Raw genomic sequence first — 14,286 nt, forward strand, 5'->3', positions numbered from 1 at the left:
TGCATAGATTTGTCTGGACTGATGCACAAATTGGATTTTGTTTGATTTTGAATCTTTATTTAATTTGGTGTTTTTCTGATGGTGACAGAGCAGCGGTGTCCTTTCTCTGTTTCAGAAACTTTTCTGACTTTCTAATTGACTCCATCCTGTGCCAGAGAAAGTCAAACACTGAATCTATTTCCAGCGTCTTTTTTTGGGGGGGGTATTATTGACTTTATTTTTAAAAGTGGACAGAGGTGCAGCACTTCCTGTAAGTTCACAGGATCACAGACCCCAAGGCCAGAGAGGCAGAGATACAGATACAGAGAACGAGAGTTTTAAAGGTGTAGATGAGGGATTACACACTTCTATGCATCACTTCACATAAGAAATACCAAGCAGGAGCATATAGAAAAACATGTCTTGCGTTTTCAGGTGTTCGGTTTAGCACCAGAGGCTGCGAGTTACTGAAAGTGCCTCTCGCCTCAACACGAAATGAGTGCACCAGCACCCAAACAAGGTTTAAGTGAACAAATCTTTCATAACCTCTACAGATTGACTCTCAGAAGGAGGCAACTGGCTCAATGAACGGTTACTTCTCTAATTTCCACACGGCTTTGCGCTCATGCATCTGTTTACAGTTTGATTTTCTGAAGCAGGGACTGCCTCGGGGTTGTGGTATATTTTATTCTGTTCTCCCGGTCCAGAGATTCACTAAAGGCTGCTTTTAATGTCTGTGTTTATATGTGCATCCGAGAGTATTTTCACGGACACACAAAGTACTCGGTTCAAATGGCTTTCAAATCCTCTTTGATAAAGTGCCGGTGAATGAAAAGAATGTGTCCTGTTGATGTTTCCCTGCAGGTTTTCTCTGGTGCCGGGTCTGCACCCTGACTGGATGCTCATGTTGTTCTTTGCTCACACTCATCTGACTGTGACCGTCACTCTGGGGCTGCTGCTTGTCCCAAAGGTAACACTTTGTACCTGTAGCGCATGAACCATGAATGCATTCGATTTAAAATAACCAAGTAGATTTCAGATGGGTGACCTGAATGTCCTACAACGAGGGGATTCTGTGGCTCTTCCAGGCTGCAAGGCGCATTTTATGGCATGGCCTGGGTCCACTTGTGTAACTTATCCACCACCTAAAAGTTATTTTCTGTTCTGATGATGCTCCACAGTTTCAGAGTTTCTACAGCAAAGTTGAAGCAGTTTGCAGACAGAAAGTGCTGCGAGGAGGAGATCAGTGGAGACGTCTTGTTTTGAACTTGTCCCTAGAATATGATTAATGTTTATTGAAAAATCTTGCATTTGTAATGAATTTTACAGTCAGTACTAAAAGATTTCAGTAATTGCTATTTCAGTTCTGCGCCTTGTATACACAACAGGTCATTAGTCATCTTAAGTTCATTTGATATCAAAGATCTGTAACGCTCATACACACAAACACACACGGACACGTTTGCTACCATTACCTTAAACCTATTCAAACTGTGTATTGTAATTTAGCTAAGCACTCCCGCGGGTGCCTTTATGTTCAATCTCTCAAGTCTGATGGAAAACATTTAATTCTCCCGCTGTGTGAGAAATGCAATACACCATCGGCTCTCTCTGTTCTTTTATGCTTTCTTAATTAGGCACCTCACAAGTGCAAGTCAGTTGAGTACACTGGGATAATTAAGCACAATGGGAAGAGGCAGATCTCACACGGTGTCTGCTCCTGAATCCGGGCTAAATATTTAGTATCTGTTCCATCTCTATTTGCTCATGCGAAGCTGAATATTCTGGCCAAGTGAGGCCACATCAATCTGATCTCTACAGATCATTCATTCTTTTTCATTTATTGTGTTATTGTAATAAGCAGCCTCTTCAAACAGGCGCCACGCAACGAGGAGATTAGTACATGCAAACGGCATTCATTTAAATTTGTTTTACACAGTTTGTATAGTTGTGTAGATTAAATTAACCTAACACATACAAGAAAGCTTTAAATAACACAGAATAACCTGTGTCTTAATGTTTTATTTGTTTCTAACTAGCTAAGCTGTTGTAGTTTTAGCAGTGTTGGTTTCTGCATCATCATTTCCATTACTAAACAATCCTTAGCATATTAGAATATATGTATATATGATCAACTATCAGTGCAGTTAAATGACGTGTTTATCCATATGCATTCTGTCAGTACAACCAGAGGAGTCTTATAGGTCAGAGATCGTGTTGCTGAGGAGACAGGACAAAATTCCTGTTACGTGTCTCTCAGCCTTCCTGCAGGGTCACTGATGCCGTTCTTTATCTTGCTCTCCATCTGTCTTAGTTCCTGTCCAAAGGGACTCAGGCCAGAGATGATATTGCCACAGAGGCCTATGAGGAGGAGTTGGACATGGGAAGATCTGGGTCTTACCCTAACAACAGCCTCACCTCCGCCTGGAGCGAACACAGCTTGGACCCTGAGGATATACGGGTGAAGTAGAATTTATACAATTACATATAAATACATCTGGTTTAAATACAAAATATCTAAATCAGAATAGACTTCTGAGAATATAATGTATAGAACAATATATTTTAAACTTATTTCAAATATGATTTGGACTCATTCCTCCATCAGGATGAACTGAAGAAGCTGTACACCCAGCTGGAGGTCTACAAACGTAAGAAGATGCTCGCTAACAACCCTCACCTGCAAAAGAAGCGCAACTCCAAGAAAGGCCTGGGTCGCTCTCTGATGAGGCGGATAACAGAGATCCCGGAGACCATGCACATACATCGCCAGTGCAGTCGCGAGGACGGGAGCGAACACGGCAGCAACCGCAGCACCTTGAGGAGAAACCTATGTGAGCCGAGTCATCACGGTAAGAGACTGGTTCCGCCTGTTTAGTTCGTGCAAGGCGATAGGACCAGCGTGAAAATTAAGAGAAGCTTTGAAATCTGGCACTGGACTGAGTTGTTGGAGGAGTTAGAGCCTGCAAACTTCTTTTTCAAACTCTGACCAAGTTTTTAAAAGTTTAAAAATGTCAGTGACGAGGTTTCTTTCAGATAAAAGCAACTTTTCCAGAACATTTCCACAGAACTATTGTTGCATGACAAAAAATTGATGCATGTTATTTTAACTGTATAGAAAGATGTAGTGGTAGTTCAAATTAATCTGATTGTTTGAATCTTTCCTCAGGCAAACCTCGGGACGACTCTCTAAAGAACAAAGTCCTGGCCTTAAAGAAGTCGCTCAGTTATGATAATGTTTGTGACCAGGATGAGGAAGCTGGAAGCCAGACCGGCTCAGCTGCAGGAGACAAAATGACTCCTGTCGGGGTTGGTGGAGAAGGATCTCTCCTGGGCTCCCTCATCGGCCGGAGACATGCCAAGAAGCAGCTAGAACCAGCTGCTGTTCCTCCGAGACTGGAACCGGCCGAGTCCACAGACTCTGTCCCACTGTTCTGGAAGTCAGCCAGCGTTCACAACCTAACTCACGAGAAGAAACCCGTCCACCTGCGGACCTCCATCATGCAGAAGTCTCTTAGTGTCATAGCCAGCGCCAAGGAGAAGATGCCAGGTCTTACCAACAAAACGCAAAGCGTGGAGGATGCCAGCAAGAAGGGGCTGAAGGGACAGGAGGGGAGGATGCTGTCAGAGGTGGATGAGGCAACTGAGCACTATCCAAAAATGATCGTTAGCCAGTCAGTGGAGTACTCCAAGACACCCATGAAGATGGGCATCATGAAACAGCAGGTGATTTTTACCTACTTGTGTATTCTAAAGACAATTTCTAAAAATGAATGCATGTTATTTAGCTATGACGTGGCTGGGCCGTCTTTAAAGGTCCAATTACTGACTTTTTGACCACTCTGTGGCAGCAGGAACACACTGTGAGCACTATACTGACATATCACATCTTACAGTAGGTTGACAGGGCAAAGGTGACACCTCTTTCAGGTGCATGTGGTCATGTAATCTTTTGTTAATATACAAATATTGATTACAATGGCTTTAAGTTAAAGGTCAGCCATTAACATTTTGTGCAGGTGCATTGTGAACATGAGAACCCATCTCGGAAAACTGGGGTGGTGGATGATAATACATAATGTTCTGACACCTGACAGCAGCTGATTAAATTTAGGGATATACACTGTAACAACTGAGCCATAATAGAGATTGTGAATAGTAATTGTAAGACTATTTAGTACTGAAAATAGTTGTTTAATTGCACCGTGTGTAGCTTAATAATCATTTGAATAATGTATGCAGGGTCCTTTTAAACCATGTCTTTCTTATAACAGGTGAGTGGCAGCCAGCCATCCATTTGCTCTGAGACTGGTAGGAACCTTTACGACGTATCTGAAGTTTGTCCCTGGGAGCTGGAAGAAGCTCAGACTCCCTCTGAAGCAAAGACCCAGAAACACGTCTCCATTGCTCCTGGAGAAACCACTTCAGGTCGGAGAGGCAGCAGCAGCTCTGGAATCTCCAAAGGCAGTCGATCCCAGCAGAGGCAGAAAACAGGACAGTCCCCGTCCAACAGACGACGCTCCAAAGAAAAAGGAGCAGAAAGGGAGGAAGGCAGGGAAATGAGGAAATCTCATCCCCCCAGGTCACCTCTGCCTCTCAAGCCGGACGTGTGCCCTTGGGAATTCGATGTGCAGCCCATGCTGGGAGGAGATTCGGATTCCATCTCTCCAGACAGGATCAGACGCAAGAAAAGCGTCACACCAACTGATGGGAAACCCAAGGGGCTGCACTCAGACCACTCCAAGTCTACAGGAAGCCTTTTGCAACCTCCCTCCCTGATGGTGGAGATCTGCTCGTGGGATTACACCGCCACTCCCTCACCCAAGCAGGAGAAGACGTGCAACAGCCCCACCACACACAAGAAGAAGCGGAAAGGCTCCTGCTCGTCCAACCACAAAGTGGAGAAAGGGAGGGAGAAAAGCAAAGACAGGCGAAGCTCCTCCAGCAAGCCGCCATCGGAGAGGAGGCGGGTGAGCCAGTCGTCTGAGTGCAGCGGGTCGGTTTCTGAGCAGCGGAGGAGCTCCACCAGAGACCCAGAGATGATGGAGATCAGGAGGGCGGAGGTTTTCCCCCAGGAGACCAACACCAGCTGTACTCAGAAAACGAAACCCTCACCAGAGAGGAAGAAAGAGGGCTCTTTGACTGCTGCAGCCATCAGCGGGGCAAAAATGGCTGACGTTTGCCCCTGGGACTTTCCAGAGAAAGACTCCGGCGAGAGAGCTTGATGGCCGATGACGGCTCCGTGTTTTTTTGTATTTGCAGACTTGACAGCACGGTGGACAAGGAAACAAAGCGATAAAGATTCAAGGTGGTGTCACATGAGAACATTTTTTCTTCTGGCCATTGATGCAGTTCAAATAAACAGCAGATTACTCATTAGTACTGTAATTGCAGTCAATGCAAGTCACTTTCAAGGATTTTTTATTCAGCACTTTTGCTCGCACATTTGTCAGAGTTACATATTGTATGTATGTTTTCTCACACAATTATCGAGGCAATTTGTAAATGAATCATATTTACCAGCAGATCAGACAATCATTTGTCCCAAACACGGTGAATCCTTCATTTAATGAGCTCATGGAATATGGATGTATGTTTCCTCCTGTTATGCTGATGATACTCTGTGTTACGCAGTAAGCCTGAGGAGACTTGCTGCATCAGGTGTTGGTCATCAAAACAAGCAGACAGGGGAGGAAAAATAAAATGTTGGCACTGAGAAGCTGGACCAAAGCCCCAGACACAGACGCGATGCCTTACCTTTAGGCCAAATCCATAATTCATGGCACAATGACGATTGCGTTTGATTAGACAAACATGGGAATAACAAAAGATTGTGTTATTAAAAGAGGAAAACTGGATGCTTCGGTAAAAGTTCTCCATATGCAGTATGTATTTTTTCTAAAATATAGCCATTGCATGTGGCATACTGCTGTATCAAGCATCCAATAACTAAATGTTTATGGGTCAAATGTGAAAGTGGAACTTTTGATGTTGTCGTCTTTGGTATTTGTCTCCTTCCGTACCACATGATACTTTTGAAGTGATGTGCATTGCTACCAACAATGTACACACATTTCTGAGATGGCTTGCAGTTACACGGTTGTAGTCGAGCAGTACTAATATATCCATGAGGCCTCTTCCTGCTGTTGATGTTTATTTACTGTTTTTATCTGACGTCCTGTCTTAAAAAGAAAAAGAAGAAAGAAAAAAAAGCTCTCCTGCACCACAGAATTACTGTATCTCCATGTCTTAAAAAAATGAGATGAAGTCATTCAAGGACCGAGACGATGCCTGACTAGAGTGGATGACGTGAATAATGCATTTTTATATCACTTAGTTGCTCATTTCACATCTGCTTGAATGCACCTTCCTCCGAAATCTTTGCACTTATTCAATCGCTATAACCATGTCTATGCATGATCAAAGCTTTTTCTTTCTTTCTTTCTTTCTTTTTTTAGCGCTCAGTTTCTCACTGGCAAATAAATGAGCAATTTAACATTTCAACATCATCTCCAACAGTAACAGTCAGCCTCTCTGTGCTGTGTGATCAGTCATCCCGCCACTGACACCTCGTGCAACGCAGTCACACGCGACAGTCGAGTCAGCTTCATTACGGTTGTGTGTGCATGACGGTGAAAACACACGGGGGCCACTTTAAAAATGATTGTACATATTATGAAATACTTAAAGAAGACATAGGAACACATGAACAGGGATAACCGAATGTAGATGTCAGAAGTTGTCATGTACTTTCATTCCAACTTCCTGTGTAAGATTAAGATGTGTTTCGCCTGAGCTGAGCTCAGCAAGGATTCAGGAATCAGCATCCGGAAAAAGGGGAAGTCTTGATAAATATACATGACCCATCACTTTAACTTTCACAGGCCCTTTTTTCTGTCAGATGGTTTTAGGCTGTTTGAGATGGATTGTTGTATCTTTCCCACTAAATGTACTTTATGCTTGTTATACTGTATAGTGATGCTCCAATAAGGTACCGACTGTTGTAGCATCCACATGGGAGTATTGGCATTGTACATTCATGTTGTGTTGCATGTACATAAAGTAAATACCCTGTTCTCAACTCTGAATTAAATATTTCTACAAAACCAACCGTCATTTGATTCGGCTCTCTGTAAATGTCAGGGCTGTCCGTCAAAATGAAAAAAAGTCCACACCACTAAACGCCTGCTTGTATTTCCCACACTTCCAGTTCAACTCATTTTAGATGGGTTTAATAAATCTTACTGTTGCAGATGGTCCATGTCCAAACAGTCTGTACAACACTGCCACCACGTGGAGAATGACAATCACAGTTGTCTTCAAACTGTCTATTTTCAGTCATTATAAATTATTCTTCAGTTGTAAATTAAACAGTAGTGGAAGATCTAAAGTGTCATACTTATTTATAGCAGTTTGAGTAGTTTAAGCTCGAGATGCTCCACTAGTATGTTTTTAATATTGACTAAACATAGTTTCTTCATTTAAAATAATATAACTAACAATATTACATAATATTACAGATATACTAATAATGTATATGCATCACTTTAGAGTAAGAGCAGGTTCCTGGGGATGCACACACCTCACTTCATTCTCCAGATGCTGAATAAAGAGCACACTAACCAGCTGCATCTCCACCTGGTATACCCCCTTAATGGATCATTTACTTTTCTGCAATCTGCATCACAACCTTTCAAACAAGCCCTGTGAGATTCAGGAGCTGCGTTCATTCCTCATGCGATGAGATTTCTAAACTTATTATGAAACCTTGTGCACATACACATTAAGATAACTTTGCACTTTAACTGCCATTCTGCACTTCACAGTATCAGTTTACACGACTTTGTTTTATGACTTACAGACTTTTTAATAAATCGGATACTCAGAGAAATTAGTTCCTCAAGGCAGTCGTTTTATTTTTGTGCTTGTGTACAGTAAAGCATATTTTAAAGTACTTGGTGAAGGTGAACTGGTATTTGTACTTGTACTTTTTCATGGTATTTACTTTGATTACTGTACTTTTCCCAAAGGTTTTCCCACCTCCTCCTTTTGGACAGTTCACATGCTTCTTTTATTTTGCTTTCAGCATTTTTGTCTTACTTTCTCAGGACAAAACCACAAAAACTCAAATTAACTACAGTACTTGAACACGTCCGTCACTATATGATAAATAATTCATAATCCCTCACATAAAACTGGTCAAAGAACGTGTTGCTTATTGCCTTGTTGAGCCATTTCCTGTATTTTCCCACCATCAGCACCACCTCCTCCTCCACCAGCCTCCTGCTCCATCCTGCTAAATTAATAAGCGGCGGTGACGTCATCCCTGCAGCACCGGACAGGGCTGCGTCCCTGCAGGAGGAGCGCTCCGACCTGACATCACCACATCCACCAGAGACCCGCTGCGCACAGCACAACATCAAAAACACACAGCAAACAGCTGTTAGTCTTCACTTCACAGCTGGAAAAGACCGGTGTTAAACATCATGGGCAACGTGCAGGTAGGAAACTTGGATTCTCTTCAAACTTCTGCAGCTGAAATAACCCACAACTCTAAATTAGTCCAGCAGATCGAATATGCACTGTGTTAAGTATCACAGCCAACGTAAAAAAAATATATTATAGGTTTATTATTTATTAGAAGTGGTAAAACTTTGTGCGCAAACTGTCTCTGAACGGGCGTCACCGAGAGGCACAACTGGCGCAGTTAACTTGAGCGCAGGGTCTGTGCAGTGCCAGGGCCGAGGAGGCAGCAGCAGCAGCAGCAGCAGCTAAGAGGAATTTTTCAGAAAGTCAGATCAATAAGGCCGCATTGTGTTATACAGAGGGTGGTGGGCGAGGAGAGGAGGCTGCTGCTGCTGCTGCTGCTGCTGCTGCTGCCCCATGACTCAGCACACAGACTGCACCCTTTTCCCTGGACTGGATATAGTACAGCACAATACCATAATAAATCCTTTCCGAGTTTCAATAGAAAGATCCACACAGCTGCAACCTCACTCTTGTTTTTATATTTTCTGATTTGCTTCCAATGCATTTGATGGAAAGATATAAATCATTTTCAGTGATCTCTGTTTTTTTTTTTATTATTATTATTATCTAGCCCACCATCGTCCCACAGGAGGACTTTGATGTGACAGCTGATATTAAAGCTATCAGAAAAGCATGTAAAGGTTTAGGTAAGCGGACCTGCAGTTTCTATCTCTCCTCTTCATTCCCTCCTCTTCTTAAACCTCTCTCACTTTCTCCATTCGTTTAAATCCACCTAGTTACAGTGAACTGACAATTAATGCACCTGAGAGAATGGCAGAATATATAGAAGCCACATGTTCATGTAAAATGTTTATTTGTCTTAAAGCTTCAGGAACGAGAAGCCTCCTCTTATAAGTTATTGTTGCTTTCATGCAGTAGTAAGTTAAAGTCATCAAGACCCATAAGTGACGGATGATGAGCTGAACAGTAACACGTCCAGTCTCGTCCTCTGCTCAAACAAACTCATCTTACAGACCGAGTTACACAACACGTTTAATGTTTATGTGAGTGTGGTAGAGGTGATGCCACGTTACAAGTGTGTACTGTACTGCTGTATATTCTCCAGGCACAGATGAAGAGGCCATCATTCAAATCCTGGCCAATCGTTCTGCAGCTCAGCGTGTGGAAATCAAACAGGCCTATTATGAAAAATATGATGATGTACGTATCACGCACACACACTTAAGTGCACGCACGCACACACACACACACACACACACAAGCACCGACCACACGTCGTGTCATTCCTGTGCTTGTTCAGGAGTTGGAGGAGGAACTGAAGAAGGAGCTGACCGGCAGTTTCGAGAAAGCCATCGTCGCCATGTTGGACCCTCCTCACGTTTACTTCGCCAAGGAGCTGAGGAAGGCCATGAAGGGAGCCGGCACAGACGAACCTGTGCTGGTGGAGATCCTGTGCACGGCCACTAACGAGGTCTGTGGATACGTGGTGCTGTTGCAGACCTATAGTCCTCCCACACAGGCGTCTTCGCATCCAGCGTATATTACACTGCATATTACTGTCTGCACAGAAGAGGCAGATTAAGCATCTTTGTGCATTATGTGATTTTTTAATAGAACCTATTTCCCTAGTAGCAGGTTTTATTCTAGTTAGCTTAAGCTTTTTTCTTTTTCCTGACAGGACATCATGAGTTACAAGGAGGCATACACCCAGGGTGAGTCCTCCACCAGGCTGAGTCATGTATAAATATCTACCAACTTGATGTTCCTCTCGTACTGTGGTCAGTTAACCGCAGTTTGTCTTGGGCGTATCACTTTAAGGGAATGAATCGTTTGTAGTGAACCATCTCGTCCTTGTTTAATCTTCTCAGGTCCACATTTTGTCCGTTACAAATACATTAAACATCGCTTTAACAATAGCAAAGAGTCACTTTTGTCTCTGTGCTGCAGTGCACGAGCGCGAGCTGGAGGCGGACATTGAGGATGACACCAGTGGAGATGTGAGGAACTTGCTGATGTCCCTGCTGCAGGTAAACGCATTCGCTGAAATAGAACGAATTAAGCAGCATGTCGGGCTCAGGGTCACTGGCCCTCTGTGTCGCCTTTAGCTCTCAGCTCTGTAAGGTAAGTGCAGCCACCCATGCATGCTTCCCGTCTCTTTTCCTTCCCCCAGAAAAAAAAAAAAAAACACACACACAGCATGACTCATGCTCCACAGAGCTGTGACTTCAATGGCCTTCAAATATTTCCTATTAATGTGGAGCAGATGAATGTTATCCCATTAAAGGCTTGGGATTGATTTAGTAATCCATCTCTTTGACCTTTTCTCCACTGACTAAATCTTTTCTCTCGCTCTCTCTACATGCATCGCCTCCCTTATCCATCCTCTTAAACCTCTCTTGCCATTTTCCTTTCCCCATATCTCTCTCCCATATCCTCCTTTCATTCCAACAGGCGAGCAGGGATGAGGGCTACGAGGTGGACGAGGGTTTAGCAGAACAGGATGCCGCCTCTTTGTTTGAGGTATGTTCACAGATGAAATCTGAGCTGGATAATTCCTTCAACTTAGAGCCCGTTATCCATAATCGCCTTTAACATAACACTGATGTCTGAGGTGTGAGGTAATGTGATCCTAGATTTAGATGTGAGCTCAGAATCTCATGCAGATTTTATTGAATCTATCAAATCTTACTTACTTACTTAATAATCACACGTGTGTGTCTGATTTCCTCTTTGTGTAACCATCAGGCAGGAGAAGGCAGGTTTGGCACAGATGAGTCGACCTTCACTTACATCCTGACACACAGGAACTACATGCAGCTTCAGGCCACATTTAAAGTCTATGAGTCGGTAAGACTCCTAGAATAAACGGTTTGGTTTTTCCAACATGGCTCCTCGTCATTGTTGATATTAATGATTGTGTTAATGCACTAACGGTTGTGTTGCAGCTGTCTGGAACAGACATTTTGGACACCATTGACGCTGAGGCCACAGGAACCCTCAAAGACTGCTACATCACCCTGGGTAGATTACCACCGCATGATTCACACACCGCGTCACTGTCAGCTCGGCTATGAGTTCTTCTCATAACACATTTCGCCTTTGTGTGTCTGTGGTATGTAGTAAGGTGTGCGAAGAACCCGCAGCTTTATTTTGCCCGGCGTCTTAATGCTGCGATGAAGGGGCTGGGCACTGATGAGGACACACTCATCCGCATCATTGTAGGCCGCTCCGAGGCAAGTGTGTGTACACCTGCATACAGAGCAACTGCTTAGTAATGCAGATGTTTAATTCATTTGAGTGATTCCAGACGATGAAAGTCAAATGTTGGTATATCAACACAAATAAGCTATATTTAAAAAAAATAAAAAAACAGAGATGAAGGATTTTGTGCTGACAGTAGTGTGATGTCGCTAACTCGCAGATTGACCTGGAGACGGTGAAGGACATGTACCTGGAGAAGTACGATGTTACCCTGAAAGACGCTCTGGATTCTGAGTGTGGTGGAGACTTCAAACGCCTCCTCATTGAGGTCCTGCACTAAAACCTCTCACTTTTCTCTTATAGGCCTTGTTTAACCTCTGTACGTGCTCATTCTTCCCCCTCGCTCCTCTTCCATGTACTGCTGTTAACAGTTTCACTTGTGCACTTTATGGACGTCTTTCTGCTCGTCGTCCCCTCATACAGTACATCCTTTCCTTTCCCTCTCTCATTCTGTCTGTTCTCTTTACGACACGGACCAAAAACAACTCATCATTATACTGTGTTTGATCTGTTTGTTGAACTGACATTCATAGTCTTTAAACTTACACAGTTTGCTAAAAACACTGCACTCAGTGGAACTACAGAGGAGCTGCACTTTTAAACTGAGCATCTTGCTAACATATTTATCCAAACACAAGACCTCACAGGCTTTGTATTTGAGCTAGTCCACCATTTCAGATCCCAAAGATACAAACATCAGGAGGCTGCTGCAACTCTTGTCACTTTGCACATCTCCGTCATGCATCATCATCAGCGTCTGTTTCACCCCATTTGCCTCAAAGATGCCTTTCATAAAATTATAGTAATGCAATTTCCTTTTTGCTGCAACACTCAACACTCAAGTGCCGACTTATCACGTTCGATCTGTAATATCTGAATGCACCAGAGGATTCATTACACATGATGATATTATTACCTTAATATCAAAACCTGGAGTCTTTGAGTATACAGTAAGGGTTTTGTAGCCACAACCCAAAATGCTACGTGGGATTTTAACTGTTTGTAGCTTCATTTTTAATCACAGCTCACAAGCTGCCTTGTTCTCACACATCTTTACTCTGTAATAGACAATGATGAAGTACAATTATTGACAATGGCCACACTGTCTGTATTCATGTCTGGAATTATAGCTGAACTAATTTGGTGTAAATCCCAAATTACAGTGATATAAAATTACTACCATATGCTGTTGTGTTGTAATGCATAAAATTATATGAAACAACTAATTATTTACCTGCTTTAATGGTAAAAAGAAATGTGTATGTCTGTAGTGAAAATAAATTTTAACTCAAAAGTTCATGTTTCATTTTCTTTACCTCCTGAAGAGGGCAGTATTACATCGCTGGGTGGTATTGTAGGAGATGCCGATGATGACATCATAGTGAAATTTATTATACAGCCTAATATGCAGTTTAATTAGATATTTTCTAGTATGTAAAAACTGTAGAGTTTGTTTGAACAGCAACAATAAACATTACGGTATTTTAACATCAAGGGGGCGAATAAAGGAGAAGGAGGGTTCAAAACAAGTGGGAACTGCTTCCAGATGCACAGACACGCAGGAGCAGCCGATTTCTCCCTTTCATTCTCACTGTTATTTGCTGTCCCACAGCCTTGGTCTTATTTTTCCTCTTAACTTTCCGTCTGTCTTCTGTCTTTATAGTCTGCCTCACGGTTGCTTCAATATGGAGAGCTAGGCTGGGGGGACACCTGCTTTCTGTGCATTCCTGCTACCTGTATATTAACAGTCTGTGCACCATATGTAGCCCAGCTCACCGTCCACTTCATGCTACACTCTGACAGCCTGAGAGGTCAGTGTAGACTTCACATGCCTATTAATGATGGAGGTGGAGGTGGAGGTGGAGGCTTCATGTTTTTGAATGACAAACATTCTTTTCTTTTACAACTGATCTAAAAAAAGAACAACATAAAATTTCCTGACTATATTCAACTGTGTTTTTGTTGGTTGTGATATTAGTATTTATAAATATATACATATATAATTAACAGAAAAGATTTTAGGAAATACTACATTTATTTCTAATAAGACTTTTCAAGTTATACATACATAAGTTGTACATCTTTTTCCAACATATTTTTTCAACACGCTTAAACACGTGTAGTTTCCAAAGACTCACTTGGCACACTTTCATGCTTGTCTTTCCCTCCATCTGTACTCTATTACCTTGAGGGTTTGTGTGTCAGGTCAACTAGTCCTGCCAGTCTCTCTATAGTGTTGGGCCCTGACCTTTTTCCTTAAACATTTGTCGTCCTCAAACCACCATAACTCATCCAGTCTGCCACCCATCAGCCTGATGGTGGTTTTAACTATCATCTCTTCCTTCAGTCTAGATTTCTGGCGAAGCTTGTGCACGAGACTTAGCTTTACTGCTTAAACTGTGGTGCACGTGCTTCACTCAGAGTAACCATCTGGTCAAGGAACGTCGAACTGGGGAGAATTGGAGGATTGGGAAACGGTTGTGTCTGCACACTTTTGATATCAGAGACTCCATTAGAGCACCTACAAGACATAAACCTGCATTTAAATGGAAATAA

The 14,286-nt window shown here is 42.7% G+C and overlaps 2 protein-coding genes across 2 annotated transcripts in view; both read left to right on the plus strand.

The window, feature by feature from the left end:
• The window catches only part of LOC113171305 (probable G-protein coupled receptor 158), a 42,329-nt gene extending 35,309 nt beyond the window's left edge, over positions 1 to 7,020 (plus strand). Inside the window, exons 9-13 of the mRNA XM_026373595.1 lie at positions 844 to 949; positions 2,294 to 2,440; positions 2,588 to 2,831; positions 3,149 to 3,705; positions 4,254 to 7,020. Coding sequence (XP_026229380.1) covers positions 844 to 949; positions 2,294 to 2,440; positions 2,588 to 2,831; positions 3,149 to 3,705; positions 4,254 to 5,204 — 2,005 coding nt within the window. The 3' untranslated portion in view covers positions 5,205 to 7,020. The remainder of the gene's footprint in view (positions 1 to 843; positions 950 to 2,293; positions 2,441 to 2,587; positions 2,832 to 3,148; positions 3,706 to 4,253) is intronic.
• A 1,340-nt stretch (positions 7,021 to 8,360) lies between these two features.
• anxa13l (annexin A13, like) lies at positions 8,361 to 12,956 on the plus strand. The gene is made up of 11 exons (XM_026373596.1): positions 8,361 to 8,480; positions 9,080 to 9,155; positions 9,575 to 9,669; positions 9,770 to 9,940; positions 10,148 to 10,181; positions 10,417 to 10,496; positions 10,921 to 10,989; positions 11,215 to 11,316; positions 11,415 to 11,490; positions 11,590 to 11,702; positions 11,891 to 12,956. Exons 1-11 carry the CDS (start codon positions 8,466 to 8,468, stop codon positions 12,008 to 12,010), a joined length of 951 nt encoding a protein of 316 aa, XP_026229381.1. The 5' UTR covers positions 8,361 to 8,465; the 3' UTR covers positions 12,011 to 12,956.
• Positions 12,957 to 14,286: the final 1,330 nt, after the last annotated feature.

This window comes from Anabas testudineus, chromosome 17, assembly GCF_900324465.2.
Source record: "Anabas testudineus chromosome 17, fAnaTes1.2, whole genome shotgun sequence".
In the NCBI taxonomy this organism is placed as follows: domain Eukaryota; kingdom Metazoa; phylum Chordata; class Actinopteri; order Anabantiformes; family Anabantidae; genus Anabas; species Anabas testudineus.